At 41.0% G+C, this 17,462-nt stretch overlaps 4 protein-coding genes across 6 annotated transcripts in view; 3 read left to right on the forward strand and 1 right to left on the reverse strand.

Moving 5' to 3' along the window:
- Nucleotides 1-3,977, forward strand: LOC138134891 (uncharacterized). Its single transcript, XM_069053477.1, has 2 exons — nt 1-152; nt 368-3,977. The coding sequence occupies exon 2, from the start codon at nt 447-449 to the stop codon at nt 3,432-3,434; it is 2,988 nt and encodes a 995-aa protein (XP_068909578.1). The 5' UTR covers nt 1-152; nt 368-446; the 3' UTR covers nt 3,435-3,977.
- On the reverse strand, nt 3,963-7,913 carry Tti1 (Telo2 interacting protein 1). The gene is made up of 13 exons (XM_069053476.1): nt 7,702-7,913; nt 7,512-7,651; nt 7,284-7,461; nt 7,059-7,236; nt 6,497-7,010; nt 6,265-6,447; nt 5,755-5,967; nt 5,445-5,705; nt 5,157-5,395; nt 4,823-5,108; nt 4,461-4,770; nt 4,178-4,406; nt 3,963-4,125 (listed from the first exon to the last, which is right to left on the reverse strand). Exons 1-13 carry the CDS (start codon nt 7,911-7,913, stop codon nt 3,979-3,981), a joined length of 3,090 nt encoding a protein of 1,029 aa, XP_068909577.1. The 3' UTR covers nt 3,963-3,978.
- Root (ciliary rootlet coiled-coil, rootletin) overlaps nt 6,070-17,462 on the forward strand; it is a 24,707-nt gene continuing 13,314 nt past the window's right edge. Inside the window, exons 1-2 of one of the 3 annotated variants that reach the window (XM_069053475.1) lie at nt 6,070-6,155; nt 11,967-12,132. The gene's annotated coding sequence lies outside the window, so the exon portion shown is untranslated. Of the gene's footprint in view, nt 6,156-7,951; nt 8,071-8,344; nt 8,478-11,966; nt 12,133-17,462 lie in introns of those variants that run through there. The other 2 variants (XM_069053473.1, XM_069053474.1) reach the window with 2 other exon arrangements.
- On the forward strand, nt 9,035-11,274 carry LOC138134895 (uncharacterized). The gene has a single exon (XM_069053484.1). The coding sequence runs from the start codon at nt 9,222-9,224 to the stop codon at nt 10,920-10,922; it is 1,701 nt and encodes a 566-aa protein (XP_068909585.1). The 5' UTR covers nt 9,035-9,221; the 3' UTR covers nt 10,923-11,274.

The following is a 17,462-nucleotide window of genomic DNA, read 5'->3' on the forward strand; positions in this document are numbered from 1 at the left end:
AGTAACTCAACACGAAATGTCCCAGCTCTTTGTCAATCATGATGGCTGACTGAAGTTTTTTGTTGTACGGTCAAATATTGCAAAAAATTTTAATTTTCGAGCAGATCAGTGGACCCAAGACTACACCAGAATGAAATTGTGAAGCGTAAGAGGTGAGTGGCACGTTGTAAAGTTCTCATGTATGTCGACGTAATTTAGAAGATCGAATGTTTTGTATTTATTGTTTATTTGGAATAAAATATCAGTTGCTCCATTATCGACCTGAAAGAGCGCAGTCGATGAGTGGAAAGCATGAACGCGTTAATTTCGTCCTATTTGTTCCGATTTTAACAATGTTGAATACTCCTCATTGATTTTGTTATAACAGATCAATAACCTAGTCAGAGGAGTGTACAGCTGAGCAGCTTCAGAATTTATATTAACTCGTCGGCTGAAGTTGCGACAAAATGGATGCAAACAACATATCCTGCCCTGTTTGTACATTATATCTGAGACCAGGAATCACATTGAAAAATCACCTGAGCAGCCATCCAAAACAGAAGGTCATCGAAGCCCTGGTCCGCCTGTCAGAAACTGGAGATGTGGAGAAGGGCGGAAGTTCGCCGCCGCCGACCGACGGCGCCAGTTCCACCAGCTCGAGCATCAACACAGCAATCGTGAATCAGACGTGGAATCAAGGTAATCTTGTAAACATGCCGCCAAGCATTCCTTCCATGCAAGGGAATCATCTTTTTATCTACCAACAAAGCATGAGTAGTACCACAACACCCCAACAAAACGTGCTAAACGTAAATCCGCCGTCTCAGCAATACGTCATTCCGACGATTTTAAACCCGCAAATGATGCCTCCATACATCTACCAGCAACAAGTCATCATGTCCAGCGGGTCTTGCTTGTCGCCGATGCGCACCCATCCGTTCGAATTGCCGCCGGCGACGTCGCAAACCGCTTCGATCTCCGACGGTTGCACCATCAGCGAAGCTCCCCCTGGCGAGGACGACGCGCAACCAAAAAAGCCAGAGGCCGACCTCGACAACGACGACGAGACGGTCGCGGTCCCGGCCGAGAGCGAGACCGGCAAGGAGGTGTGCGTAGAGTCGATCAAAAACGACTGCGACATGCAAGAACAGATGAACAATTCTCTCGACCTGGAGGTGTACGAGATGGGGGAGCTGACGGAGTGCCCCGACAACAACGAGGGCGAGCAGGAACACGACGACTCGCCGGGGTCACCCGCGGGCTCCGAGAACAGCTTCAAAGTCGATTCCGACCTGAACAAGGCGTGCCAGACCCAGAATAGTAACAATCTGTCCCCTGAGTCGACCTTGCACGAGGAGGTGATGCTCGAGGACGACGGGCCGAAGCAGGGCGACTCCGAGTTTTATTTCATGAACGAGAGCGACAACCCGACGTACACGCCGGTCGGTCAGAATTACGAGACTAACCCCATTTACACCGCTTCGAATATCTTGCAGTCCGCTGATCACTTAGATTTTGTTGATATGGACGGGATGCACATGGTAATTACTGAAATAAATGATTTTTCAACCAGTCAGATTATTTCTCAAGTTGAAAATTTTGAAGGTAGTGCCCCTGACAGACCCGGAGTGTTGATGACAATCGGGGGGATGATTGATAATACGAAAGATGATTTTCTCGATCAGCGAGACGCGGAAGAGAGCATGTCGAGGGAGAGCTCCAACGTAAATATCAGAGCTGACGAACGGATGCCCCCCAGGGGTGAGTTGTCCGGTCAGGAGAGCATAGGAGGGTCGAGCGACATCACTTGGAACAGGGTGCAGTACAACGAGGGTAGTTCCGCGATGTCCGCCTCTTACGATCTCCTAGCGAGGGAGAATTGGGAAGCTTCCGATAGCTCCGACGTGGAAGTACCACCCTTGCAAAGTCGCATCCCCCCACACGTGAGCTATCCGGAAGACGACAACGACACCCCCACCATCGTCAGCTTCACCGGACCTCCCCTAAATTTTAAATGTTCTTCGTGCGAAGAAGCCTTCAGCTGTTTGAGAGAGAGGAAGGAGCACGAGAGCGAAAAGCACCCGGAGAAAGTGCAAAAACAGAGTGACACCGGCAAGAAGAAAGTCAAAAAGCTGGTGGTCAAGCTAAAGTCGGACAAATCAGAAACCGAAAACAATTTCGACAACGTGTTCACCAACAAATTGAAAGTGGAGACGCCGCCCGAGGCGGAAAACTCGGAGATCCAGATCGCGGAGGAACCGGCGGCCGCAGTCAAGCCCGACGAAACTCTGGCGGTTGAACTGAAGACGGTGTGTCCCATCTGCGACTGCGTACTGTTGAACGCCAAAGCCCTGAGGGAACACAAGATGAGCGTCCACAACGTGACCGCACAGACGCGACACAAATGCATGACGTGCGACGAGGTGTTCCCCAACGATTACAAATTCTCGGAGCACTTGAGAATCCACCCTCTCGAATGCAAGATCTGCGGCAGGTTGTTCTACAGACGTCAGAACATACAGCTGCACATGCGCCGCCATCTGGGCATCAAACCGTACAAGTGTGACGTCTGCGAGAAGTCGTTCCTCACCAAGCAGAAACTCGACGAGCACAGAAACATCCACACGGGAGAGGCCCCGATCAAATGTCCCTTGTGCGACGAGACGTTCAGACGCCACTCCAATCTAGTCCAACACCGAAACCGTCACCACCTGAACATCAAGAAGAAGGTGAAGGATTACATTTGCTTCTGCAAGGAGGTGTTCCACTCGAAGAAGAAGCTGGCGTGGCACAAAGAGATCCACGACGCCAAGCCCAAATCGTGCACGCACTGCAACGAGAAGTTCATACACATGGCGAGTCTGACGCGCCACATGCGCCGCGCCCACAACCACAGGTTCCTCCCGTCGGGGCACAAGAACGCGGAGAACGTCGAGTGCCCCATCTGCAAGGGCGTCTACTTGAAATCGTCGCTGGAGGTGCACATACGCAACCACAGCGGCCAGAGGCCGTACGCGTGTCTCATCTGCAACAAAGACTTCACCACCAAGTGGAACCTGAAGTTGCACAAGTGGACGCACGCCTCTCGAGTCTCGAAGCCGTTCAAGTGCGACCAGTGCAAGGGGGCGTTCATCAGAGAGAGCGACTACACGGCCCACATGAACTCGCACAAGAGCATCCGACCGTACACTTGTAACCACTGTGGGGCGCAATTCATCCGAAAGTACAACTGCCAGAGACACGTGAAAGAGCACGAGAACGAGAAGATGTTCAGTTGTAAGGTGTGCGGCAAGTCCTTCCACCGGTCCTACTACTTGAAAGATCACATGCGCATCCACAGCGGACTCAGGCCGTACTCCTGCCACATCTGCGGTAAAACTTCCACGACGAAGTCGAATCACAACAAGCACGTGCAGATACACCACGCCAGGGAACCGGTCAGTACGGAGAATTGAATTGTACAAATGTTCATCGTTGGTTCTACCTTTCCGGTACGATTTTGGGTTCTGCGAAGTGGCGGTTCAAACCTGTGATTAATTTCGTGGTGGTGCCGCGCGACGCCTTAGTCTTAAGTTATTGAAACCGTCTACATTTCATTGTATTCGAGCGAGGCGCGACACCAACACTTTAGCCTGTTTTAAAGATGCGGTGATTTGGTAACGTGCAACAAACACGTTACGTTTACATAATTTTCTTTTAATTAATTTCTTAGTTAATTTTTATTACTACGGCATCTTATCATTTACGTCTATATACAAAATAATGTAATTAAATTTTACGTTAAGTACAACGTCTAGTTTAAAGACTGTATAATTTATTATTTTAAACAAGTAGCGATATTGGTGGACTCAAATTCAAAAATAATATACATAATAATAATGAATGTATAAAACGGTCACTTATGTACAGATTAATGAGTAATTTTAATTTTAAAAAGTGTGCAATTACATTTTTTGTATTGGAAAATACAAATAAAACAAATATTTATAAAAAAAAGATTTATTGGAACTCTTTCAAATAACCTTCGATTTCTCCGGAATTTTTTTCGTATTCGCCCTCAACATCGACCATCAACGATTTCAGTTTTTCTCCGCACAGTTTAACATCGTACGTTATCACCATTTTGAAAAATCGCAAACCCAATTTCTGAAATAAATCAATTCAGAATCTTCCGCGATTGAACCTACCGACACTTTACCTGTAGAGGAATCGGTTGTTTATCACTGACATACTTGAACACCGTCTCCGTAGCATTTTCAAAATCTTTCTGCAACATATCCAAATCAGTCATTACCCTCCACAGATCCTCTAAAACGCTCAGCTGTAATTTATAATTTTGACTGTAGCGATACGCCGATCCGTTATCCTTGAGATAACTTTCCCGCGAGAGTTTTTCCATGATTCTCAACAGGTTCGGCAGCACATCCCTGAAAGTTTTTTTCAATTAAAAAAAAAAACAACTTTTGGTTCGGACAAAGTACTTCGCAGTCCGCGATCTGATAAACTCTTTGGACAATTGCGCCAACACTACGAGCAACTGGAAGCTGTAATTGACAACGACAGCTTCTTCCGTGTCCTTGAACCTGTCCACCAAGGGCGACCATATCTGGTGCACAATCGGTAACAATTCGTCCTCCCAGTCCTTCAAAACCAGCAACCCGTTTTTCAAAATATCCAGGACTAGGAGTCTGCGAGCTTGATTTTTCGACGGGAGGTAATGCAAACTTCTTCCGAGAATAGACGCAGTGAGCTTGATATGTACAGGCGGTTCTGGTTTCTTGTATTCATTTCCTGCAACCACAATTTAAATATCGCATTGTTTAAAACCTCACTTTGTAGAGACCTGCTGGTTCAATTTCACTTTCTAGCTGCACCTTGCTCTTCTTTAAATCCTCCTCATACATTTCTTCAGCTGTCTTGCCCATCACCTCGTCCGAAAAATCTTCAATCGGTTCGACATTCGAAACCTTGAAATCTTCAATTTCGTGCTCCTTTTGCTTCTTACTTTTAAACACCCAACCCGCGGGCTCAATATTGTACCACCTTTGCACCCCCACGACGAACATCTTGAATATGTTCAAATAGGCGTTGAGATTCGTTTTGTTTTTGTCGTAGGTGTGACGCAACAACTGCAAGTTTTTCATTGCACAAAATAATCCCAAAACATTTATACCGACCTCTCCGACTACTTCGCACGTCGACTCTATCACTTCTGTGGAACTGTACTTGATCACGACCGCCAAAACGTCCAATCCTCCGACATCCCCGTCCGCTCGTTTCAGTTTACGTTCGATGTGAAACGAGAAATAGTCGATGTTTTCGTTGATTAACTGAGTGATACTGGAGTAGCCACACGCGGTGCTCACGTTTGTCAGAGCCTGGAGACCCGCAGCTCTGACGCTAGGGTGGCCACTTCCTGAAACACGATCTCACCACAACATTTTTACAACGGTTTTACTATTCACCTGCTCGTTCCAAGACTAGGTACAAAGTTCTCAACATAAACTGCTTGAATTGTTGATTAAGACTTGAGGCGACTTTCCCAACCCCTTCGACTAGAAGACACACTTGAATTATGTTGTTTTGGGCATCGCTGAGGGTGTGTTCGTAGCCGTATTCGTCTACCATGACTGTCAGAGGTAGGTGCCAGTTACAACTGTCTGTGTATGTGGAAATCACGTTTTTGAATATTGTAAAATTAGAATCATCTTGTTGGATTTCTATTCCTGCAATCCATATCAATTTGACGCGAATAGTGTCACAGTTAAAACCGACCTGTTAGTATTTCATTCAGAAGAAATATCGCTTCTTTTCTTTGGTCCGGATCCGAAGAAGCTATGACATCCAAGAGGAAGTCACTCACGACTGACGTCGCGCCATATTTGGCCAACAAGCGACAAACAGTTTCAATTTTATTTAACACAACAGGTTCCTTAAAATGACGAAACTGCTTCCAAGATGTTTTGACATTTTGGTGTAACTCGTAATCTGACAAACAAAAACACCATGTTATCAAATAATAATGTCATCCAAGTTACCTATGAAAAACAAAATTTTTATTTGAAATGTCATTACTGTCATTTAGTGTTTTATCAAGCACTATCATTGTGTTTTACAATTTTCATAAGATGGTTTTTACTTTAGGCCGCAAAAAATTAAATCGTATTTCATAATGGGTAAGTGACAATTCTCCAATAACAGGTAACAGAATTTTTTTTTTCATAAGTAACGTAATGGCTTTTTTTAACCAGATATTATAAAATAATATTCAATAATGATCCTAACCTGGAGTTGTGTACTCTTCTAAGATACTAATGTCGCTCTTGTCGAACTCGGATATGTGAATTAGAGTCAAAATTAGTCTGTTGAGGTGTACTGTAGAATGAAGGACCTGCGTGAGGCTGTGCCTCCCAAAGAGGCTGATGTAGCCGATCAGAGAGTTCAAAGCGACAATTTGTACTCTCTCATCTAAAAACATTTAGTTTAGCTGACAAGACTCCAATTTGCGATGTTTTACCAATCCCGTTGAATTTTCGAGGCATACTCGTGACTACACCGTAAAAACTCTCCTCCAAATTGTCGAGCAAAGATTTAAACTCGCTCCTCGTGAGTTTACTAGACAAGTCTTCTAGAATCTGTTTATTTTTATCAGAGACGGAGACATCAGTGTCTTCTGATAGACTAATAACGATATCTACTAGATGACCGACAGAGGTGGGCATAGTGTGGACACAATTGTCTATAAGCAACGCCGCCATATTTGCAAGTTCTAGTCTGACACCAGGATGGGAGTGGTGCGCAAGTTTTGAAAATTCTACAACGATAGGTTGTAGCTTTTTGTCAGTTTGTTTGTACCAACCGGGCGATCTTTCGGTGCTCTTTATGTACTCTTTCAACTCGGCTTCATCTTTCCATCGATTCTTGTTCAAATCTGGAGGACGAGTGGACTCCAAGATGTCTATTCTGCGGTCGGAGGCGTTGTAATCTTGCATCAGGAGAGTCACCATTCTGCCCCACGCTTTAAGAGCGACCTAAGATTATTAATGGTTATCTAACGCTTCTGATTTTACGAGACATACGGCTGGTATTTTGTGTCCAAATTTTTCGTCGATTAGAGCGACACTCTTGAGTTGAGTGGCGACTCCTGGTAGGAAAAACAGGAACACTTCGGCGATTCGGTTTCGGGTGACGAGGTCGCTGAAGTCGTTGTCGTCCAGAACCCGAGCGATTGCCATTATGCAGTTTATGGCAGAAATTCTTAAATAAGATTGTGCAAATATCACTTTGAAAAAAATAAAAGTTACCTTAAAGTTTTAAATTGCTCGTTTTTTGCCAACTCCAAGAGGACGTAAATCATTTGGCACAATTTTGGGGCGTTCTCCTTAACGTATAGTGACTCAACAACACAAGAACTTAAGCATTTGGCTAGAGCAGTCATACATTCTACGATGCTGAGTTTGTACTCTTCACTAATGTTAACAACTGAAAAAAAAATTACACAGAATGCCCAAATGAGTGAATAATCACAGTACCTAAGTGATTTTTGTGGTCATAGATCTCGAATAAGAGGAATCCATAAATGTTGAAAAACAATGGCAACTTATCAACTGTGATATTTTTAAATAAAGCTGTGAAAGTGTCAACAATTTGTTGCTTCTCCTTCTCCTTAAAACTATAACAAATCATTACAAAAATGATTGTAAAAAAGTGTTACAACTCAACTTAGTGCTAGATTCTGAAATACTTTTCAACATGGGAAAAAAAACTGAAAATATAATTGGTTCCAAAGTTTTTACGATCGTGGGTCGAGTATTATTCAACACTTTCTGCAGCTCCTTAATACTTTCAAAATCTTTTTGGTCCTTGAATATACGAGAACAAAGTATCTTGATTTTTGTCAGTTGTTCAACACCGTCCAAATCCCTCGTGCTCATTTTAACAGTTCAAATTTATCGCGCCGGTTCAAGTGTCAGTGCTGCCAACCTCTGGTTTGTTTGTATCGATGTAACCTGAAAGAGATAATGCTACTTCTCCCGAGTTTTTCGCATAATTATACAACTCCAAACACGCAAAATTTTTTTTGCCAAGCAGGTGAGTCTAAAATAAATTGTACTTACCCACCGACGAACATCCGGTTGGATTATTTTTTTGTATTTATTTACGTTTTACGTCAAAATCTGTCAAGCACACGTCTCTACATTGCTCATGTGCAGAACCCGCAAATTCAAAATACCAACATTTAAAACAATTTAAAGTAACGTCGTGAGAGATATTTTGCTTATTTGAGTGATTTGTGCGATTATTGTTTGCAAAGTTATTTTGCAACGTATGATTCATCAAGTCGGCTCCGGTTTTTTATCATTTGACACAATCGCATGTTTCAACTGTTTTTTTGTGTAGTTGTCATGGTAACACTTGGAAGTAGTGTGGCACTTTGCAGGTTAAGCCTTTTGTAATGTCAAGATATTTTACGATTTTGTTGCTTAAAATTGGCGAAGGTAAGTGCCGTTTGAATTTTTTCCTTAAAAATATATTTTTTGAAAATTTTATTCCCAAATAGGCAACCCACAATGCGAGACGGGTTTGTATTATGGGTTGACTTAACAGTAAGTAATTTATTTCACAACAAAAATTGTCTTGTTACAAGAGATTTGAGTGTGAATACAAGTAAACCGTGTAATAATAGTCAAGGTTTTCAAATGTGTAAAAACTGACTTCGGCTGATGACATCAACTTTATTTATCAAGTTGGAAAAACTAGCAAATACTGGACATTGTATCTTTTTTTTTTTGAGAATTGAAAACGTAATATTAACTGATTTACGTTCAAGATTTGTTTCAATTGCTTTAAGTAACAATTTTTTGACGGATTTTGTTATGAAATCCGAAGTGGACTTTGGGCTCATCAAGCCGGGTTTAGGTGTCACATACTTGTTGCCAAAAGTACAAATGGAAACATGATAGAATCTCAGTGGTGTTATCATCGTCAACACACAAATCTGTGCGATAAGCTGAATATATTAAAAGACTACTTCAATCGTAGAGGGATCCCTCTACGACCTCAATAGACCGAACGCGATTCTCGACTGGTAAATGGAAGGGGTACTCGGAACCAAAGTACAACTTATATAAGGTTATAAGAGATCTCTGCATCGTTTACAACAGTTTAATAAATTAATGACTTGACAACGGTATAGAACATTCAGTGTTAGTTAGCCAGTGTCGGTGCGCCTACCATTCAAGATGCCCACTTGTACTTCAGAGAGTTTATCTCGAGTGTGGCCAAGCAACGAGAGCATCCACGCCGGAAGCACCAGCAGCAGTTCCGGCTTCCAAAGTCCCAGTTCTCCGAATTCTCTATCGCCGATTTCCACATCTCCCGACAACACCCTCAGGAGGAGGAGGATAAGACGAGCGGCTTCCGTCGGGACCGTCATCCAGGAACCATTCGTCATCCGATCGGACTGTCGCGACTCCAGAAGCCAAAGTCCCGTCTTGAACCAGAGGGAAGAAGATGAGTCGTTTTCGGGCTTGGCCGACATCATAGGATGGTACCCGTGCTTCTTGTTGCGGATCGGCAAAGCGATCCTTTTAGCACTTCTCCCCCAGACATGGAGACAACTGATTTTCGCTTTGCCCATGTTGTGGATCTCCATGTGGGTCTGGTTCTTCACCCAACTGATCAGTCTCCCTCTGACCATCATCAAGTTGATGCTCTCCATCGTCTTGTCGCCGGGTACCGAGAGGAATCGCAAGAAGCGGACTGTACTGATCAGTGGAGGCAGTACCATTCAAGCTCTACACCTCGCAAGAAACTTCTACTCGGCGGGAGCAAGAGTTGTGGTTTGTGAGGTCGACGGATTGTTCGCTCTCACCAGGTTTTCGACCGCCGTCAGTAGATTTTATACAGTACCGAAGCCTACTAGCGACCAACAACAAAACTACGTGAGAGCTCTTTGCGAGATCGTCGATAAAGAACAAGCAGTCTATTACATCCCGGTCAGTTCCACCACGTCAGCATACTTCGATGCCGTCGCCAAACCCCACTTGGAGCTCTTGGGGTGCAACTGTTTCTGTCCCGGAATCAAAGAAGTGTGGGCTTTGGACGACACTCTGGAAGTCCTGAAGCGCTGCCAGAAGTACTCCATTCCGATACCGACCTACTACGCCATCACCTCCAGAGAAGATGTCTACCAGTTGTACGACACCGGTGCCATCCGCATGGGTCGCTACGTCATGACCACCGCCGGTCCCAGTGGATTGCGCGAACGCTCCAAGATGATCCTTCCAGTTTCGCGAAACGATCTGAAACTACCGAACGACATCAGCGAGCAGCGACCGTGGGTGGTGGTACAAGACGTCGAAGGCGACCACTTTTTGACCTGCACCACCGTCAAAGAATCTCAAGTGATCGCGAATGTCACATGTCGCATGGACAAATCCAACAACGGACTGGTACCGATAGAGAACAAAGAGATCAACTCGTGGCTGTCCAGCTTCTTCAGCAAACTCAACTTGCTCCGTCCCATCACCGGACACGTCAGTTTCCGGTTCGTCATACCCAAAGAGACTAGTACCATCGTACCGTTGAGCAGTCGAGTCGGAGTGTCCTTGCCTTACATCTGCTACACGAGCGTCCATCCCAGACTGTTGTGGAAGCCTTGCAGGCACTTCAGTCGACAGAACTCCGGACCTTTGGTCAACGAGAACGGCAGATATTGGATGTCCGAGAGCGTGATGACCACCATTCGGAATCCAAACATCGAAGCTGTGACCAGGCTTATCGGTACTGTCATCGACAAGAGAGAGGCGCTGTTTGCGATTTGGGACCCCTTGCCCTACTGCGCCTACTACCATATGTTGCTACCCTTCCGGAACATGCTGGGGTTCATGCAGAGGCGACAAGATAGCTTTCCCAGGCCTATGACAAATCCTGTGCGCTAGTTGGCCGATTTTGTCTCACTAGGAGAGAGAGTACAGCCTGAGTTTTGTTGTGGTTGGGTCCGTGTGTATGAGCATCGTGCATTATTTATTTCCTCCTGTTCCCCATTTCGACAGGAGACTTTATTTATAGACCAACGTTTGTATTTCGTACTTTGTACAAATTACACATTTCCTATTCATGTTGTTACTTTTTTTATTGTTATCTTGTATATATTGTGTATATACAAAGTGTAGTACGTTACATTAACTGCTCGATTTTTTGATAATGATAGATGTAGTACCATTGTATCAATGATCAAATTATACAGTTGTGGTTTTTATTTTGTGACTAATAAAATACTCATCAAATCTATTTTCGTATATGAACTGACACCTCCCCCAGATTGAAAAATAAACCGTCATTTCGAAAATTAATAAGTTCTAACGTGTAATATATGAAAAAAATAGCAAAAGATTACGAATGAGACATTATTAGGGGCAGAAAAAATCATTGTTTCCTTGTCACGAGATCACGCGATCAACTTGGCGATATCTCGGATTGTCTACGATAAATAATTTCTCGAAGATTTCGACTGCAGCAGTTAATTGTTTCCATCGAGGGAATTAGTTGGGGCAGTGTTACCACACGTTTATTTCGAAATTACAGTCGTTACACTCGTACTGCGCGACACCGTTTCGCACTCAAGAACAATAAAAAATGACGCCTCCTTCCATTTCTTTTTTTATTTTGCGACACGTGTAACACAAAGACAAACCGCAATTCAGATACAGGCGACATTATTTTTTTCGACGTGTGACGCCACGATACCTATCATTTTTTTTTTTAGGAATAGTTTTATTTATGTTTTTCCTCTGTACGATACCGACTTATCACCGACATATTTAATTTATGTAAAAATAACGTCCACGCTTCTTGATTGCTCGCCGCCAATATTTTTTTGTTGTATATATATTTTTTTAAAGTGCGGTGACTTAAAAAAGTCAAAGCAATTTTTTTTCAATCGTTTGATTTTTCATTATCTTCTAATCGCGGTCCCGTTTCAGATGAACATTGATTGATAATTGCTACGGCGCTACTCGACGACGACTCTTGTTGACCCATGCAGACATATGGACTATGAGCCCCAGGTCGAAGACTGTTGCAATCTGCAATGAAACGGGGTCAGACATGACTCCCCTAACGCCCTCCACCTCCACCTGAACTCAACAGGTCTGTATTTTTCTCGCACAAAAGATGTTCATCCCGCGGAGGGAGCGAGCAAAAGCGCGGCCTGAATGCCGCATTGGACCACACCGATCCGAAAAAAGCGACACGGGGCAGAAACCAGTCAAATATTTATTAATTGCGCTTTGATATTAGAGCGTAAAAACAATAAATTATTAATTTTTTCATGTCCACATCTTGTAATTAATTGATACCAGATTTCAAATGAACCTAATTGCCCTTCGACGCTCTATTACCACTTTCGATAATGTATCAGCAAAATACAACACTTGTCTGATTTTTATTTCCGAAATGATGCAAATTTGTCGTGGACACTTTCGACTTGGTAACGGTACTTCCTGTGGCTTCAAGTTCTGATAATTCATTTATCGTGGCCGCTCAAGCTGGACCATTGTTCAAGAGTCCACCACGACACTACCGATAAACTCGAGGGGTCGTTGTTTTGGTCGCATTTTGGCAAAGTCGAAAATAAAGTTTTAACCTCGTTTGGACGTCTCCGGCTTGGTAACCTCGAGTTCAAAATTAAATATTTTAATTAAAACGCCTTAAGAGTGTTTACCCGAATTAAATTCGATGACTGTATTAATTGAGTTAATTAGAGGATTTCCGAGGCATACTGTCAGTACGTGTCATACTTGTCAGTACGTGATTTTTTATGTAATGCCAGGGGCAAATCGTCGCCGATATCAAATCAGTTTTCTTCCAATTACATTAATTAGATAAAAAAATCGAGCCAAAAATACAATTCAATCTGCAAGTGCATTCCTATTATGGCCGGATTATCACATTTGTTAAACATAATTATTTCGTTATTAGTACTGCACGAAGGTCATTCCTTTTTTCGATTATTACGTCGCAGACTCGATCGTAAAAAATAATATTTTTTATGATTAAGAGTAGGTATCATCGTTCTACGGTCACGAGGAGTGAGAGAAGCTTTAGAGTGAACGGTTGGAAATGTAGTAATTTTGGCGAGTGCGCAAGGGAAATTTACATTTTCAAGAGTTAATAAGTGTGATTGTTCGTCGCTCGTTAAAAGTAAAGTTCACTGGACCACTTAGGTGGTGATGAGTTTACTTTTACGTCTAGATTCATAGGACAACGTACAACTGATAAGGAGTTGTAAACAGACGTCTAAAAGTTACGATTTACCTATCTGAGGTGTTGATTTTTCGAAAACAAACCACTCATTTCCATTATCATCCGTTAGTAGTTATTTTGGTCTCTTTGAGTCATCAATTAATTTGTTTGAATACTTAATTAATATTTTACGAACACAGAAATTAATGTTTTATTGTTGTTTCGACACTGTTGAAATAGAGCTGGTGTTGCCCAGTAGTATAGGAAGATGATTAATAAACTAAATAGTTTCTTTTTAGCCTTATATGTATAGAACAATATTCAGTTTCTCAAGACAAATTTTTATCTATTCGTCATTGTCTATTAACTTGATGCAGTTGGTACATCTGTCGTAAAGTAATTCTACATCTTTAAAAAAAAAATCTTGATCTTGGTCTTCAAAACCCTCTTCCCCCCCAAAGAAGACTCCAAAAGTTCCGTGATTGTGGCATAATACGAGTAGGAGATGAAATGTCATGATACAAAACTATCTCAGTTTTAGAAAGTACCGAGCGATCATTTAAAAAATAAATCGAGTTTGCTTTGGAGCCTATGCTACAGCATGGGTTGCCATAGGTAACACGCCGACTCGATTTATTTTTTAATTGATCGCACCGTACAATGAATCTATAGAGCTTTAAAAAATTGAATTTGTTCTGGTAAATGCATAGCCCAGCTTCATCAGCTGTCAAAGAGTTATGTTTGTCAAACGTCATTAATTCAGCGAACAAACAGAGAATTATTTCTTTTGCAAAAAACAGTTCGTTTTAGAACTAATCAACTAGAATTTACATTGTTTTCTTAGTGCTACATGATGGTTTTGGAAAAAGTGTCTGAGGGTACGGTTGGCTTCAAAAAAAACGGGAACTGTCAGAAAAAGTTCTGTCAGGTTTTATTAAATTTTTGTAATTTGAAACGGCCTTTTAGAATTTAGGTTACAAAACTGCACTTATGTGTCAGAAATACTACTGTCAAACAGACATAAATTGACAAATTAAGTTTCCAATTCACATTAGGTCAAATTTCATTTCCCGTTTTTTTTGAAGCCAACTGTACTGTTTTCTTAATTTTGTTGTAGGTCGTAAAATTTTGTGGGGCTTATAAATCCTAGTTTACCACTAGCAGGTAATATTTTAAGCAGGGTTGTATTGTCCACTTCTGTTCGCGGAAAAAGCAAGTCTTGAGAGAGGTTTTTGCGATTTTTTGGTTGTGTAAATTTACTTGATGTTTGTTTCCATATTTACCCATACCTACCTATTAAGTTATCAGGTAAGAATTTACAAACGAATTTTGATTATACCAGACTTAAAAGAACCAACAATAAACCTTGAAAATAAAGAATAGCACCTATAATGTTGATAACAGTAACATTAGAGGGGGGGGGGGGCATGAATTACACTTTTACTGACTGAAATCGAATTATTTCAATTACCTGCCACTGACATTGACAGTGACATCAGGTAATGGTAAATCTGATTTACACAAGCAAAATGTAAGTGTATGCTTTTTCACTGAACAGAAATGTACATTTTGTATATGCATTTATTTGCAAATGGCACGCGCCGCTTCCCAACTTTTTCAAACCCAACCATTGTGCCCGTTAATCGCTCATAATATGCAATAAAATTTTACGACCTACAACGAAATTGAGAAAACAGTAACGTCAAAGCGTATCAATGAAAAAGACGACCTGCATTTGTAAAAGAAAGAGAAAACCACGGCCTGCTTGACTACACTTTTTTCTAAACGCTGGATGTCACATTGTCAAATACCATTTTGTATTGCGTTGGTGCTCCAGGAGCAGGATTTGAAAGAAAATGTTTAGGTTTCGTCCGCTCTAATAATAATGTTTCTGATGGCTGTAGATATTTCTTCATTGCATGTTTTCAGAGTTGAAGAGTTTTTCAATAAATAAATTTCAAATGACAACATTTTGAGCAGTTCAGCACAGTGAAACACTATGCGAACATATTGTTCCATCTTCGGTCTAGAGTAGAGTTTACCGGTTTCATAATTGTAATTTTTTTGGCTTCAGTTGGTTCAGAAAGAAACCTTTTTTAATAACGCGTACGTAACGATTATTGAAGTCGGGATACCGGAGCCGTGTTGGCTATCTCCGGATAAATCTGCGTTCGATATGTGGTTCATCCCTATTGCGAGTTCCGGGCCGATCGTGCCAGTCACAGCTACCAATATTATAATCGAGCATATTATATATGCGCCATCACGGTAAAAGGCCTATCTCAATTTTAAATTCGACTGCGTTTTTAATAGCCGGTTTGGTTTTATCGATAGATGTACATTTTTATATTTTTATTGATACTGTACACAATCACGATAACTCGTCGAACTGCTTCTTCATAAACTTGCACAGTTTTTTTTTTCTCCTTTCTTGGATAATAATTTTATGTTATGACAACACGAGAAAATATTGATACTTATTTTGTTTTTGCAATTCAAGATTTATGTAGCAAATCCTATAACATTCTAGTTTTTTTTCTAAACTGATGATAGGATTAGTTTATAATATAGTGCATTGAACCTCGTTTCATAAGATGATTGATAAATGAGTGACGTGTGAGAAAAATTTATATTTTTTGTCGTTTGTATCTATAATTACATTGTATCTAACGTAATTGTCCTTTACTGACCGATTATCTAGGATAGGCGCAGTTCTGTTAAACAAGTTTCCAATCCGACATCGCAATAGTTATTTGTACAACTAGTAATGAAAGTCATACTTTTTTTCACGAATTTGCAGATTGATTAAAGAGGGCGTAGCCCGAGTTAATCAAGCAAATAAGTGAAAAAAAGAGACTTTCATAACATGTTGTACACACTATTTTTTTGCATATCGATGTAAGTTGAGAAATTTGGTCTGAAAGGATTTATGAAAAATTACAAAAAAAAAATAGGTATGCTTTGACAATCATCTCCAAGGAGATGGAATAAAATGATGCAAAAAAGTACCTACTACATACTTTCACTACGATTTTTCGTGTAAAAAAGTGCTACTTTCACTACGATTTTGCCTGTAAAAAAGTGCCACTTTCATTACGATGTGCAAAAAATTTTTATTTGGATTTAATTTCGACCAATTTTTTGAAAAAATTGAAACTTGGGTAGTTCTGATTTGACTGCACTCGATGATGAACAATTCCACAACAGGAACAGGTTAAGAGGACAAATATCAAAAGGTGATACCACTCCAATCCAAGGAGTGAGTCTCCAATCACCAAATAGGCGAACTCCTATCAGCTTGCGAGTAGTTTGTGGGGTTGTTTCTTTTTCTTGCTGTCCCATCGATTTCCAATAAAATAAAAAAACATTGTCGCGTGGGTTTCAGATTAATCAGTTTACTTTAGTAAGTATCGATATTGTGTCTGAAGTGTCCCCAGCGAACCACGTTTCGGGATAGACATTTATAAGTACCTGAAAGTACTGAATGTTCTTAGTACTAGGCTTATCTATGGGAGGTCGTTTGTAGGTAACCTTGAGACGGTTTATAAATAAATGTGATAGCAAATTATTATGTTTGCAGTTCTTTTTCGTCTAAAGAGACAAAAAAAAAAAGAATTTGAGTACCATGGTTCTTGGAGGGAAAATGTCCGAGACAGATTTTGATACGTCTGCTCGATTTGTTATCTTGACGATTGATGCTTATTTGGCCAATTAAATTTCGAAGAAAATGTTACAAGATATGACCGACAGACGTTGAATACGATTCAGAAATGTTAAAATTTGAGAATATGAAGGAATTGAAATGGAGTAGTGATTATCGACCTGAAAAACGTTTTGTTTTCCCGATGATGAAAATGTGAAATAGACTGAATATTATTTATGTAATTTGTGAATCCAATACAATGTAAACCGTGGAGTTGATTTATATATGAACAATGCTTTCACATCGTGTTATTGTGGAAAAATGCTGACCCCTAGATATCACTTTAGCGCCTTTAACCCTAAACTGTTTTAATCAATATATTATTCTGTGCTTAATGAAATAACAAATGTTAATGTATTAATATTGTTAGATACCAGGACAGACAATTCATTTAAAACTGACGGGAAGAAGTTTTTTATCTCGTTCGACTAACTACATTCATGCCATGCATCACGATTATCATGTGCGCGTCCTTTTGTCAAGTTCCTCTGTACTTAAATAATTTAACGCAACAGCTTCGATTAAAAAATTA

This window comes from Tenebrio molitor, chromosome 7, assembly GCF_963966145.1.
Source record: "Tenebrio molitor chromosome 7, icTenMoli1.1, whole genome shotgun sequence".
Lineage (NCBI taxonomy): Eukaryota > Metazoa > Arthropoda > Insecta > Coleoptera > Tenebrionidae > Tenebrio > Tenebrio molitor.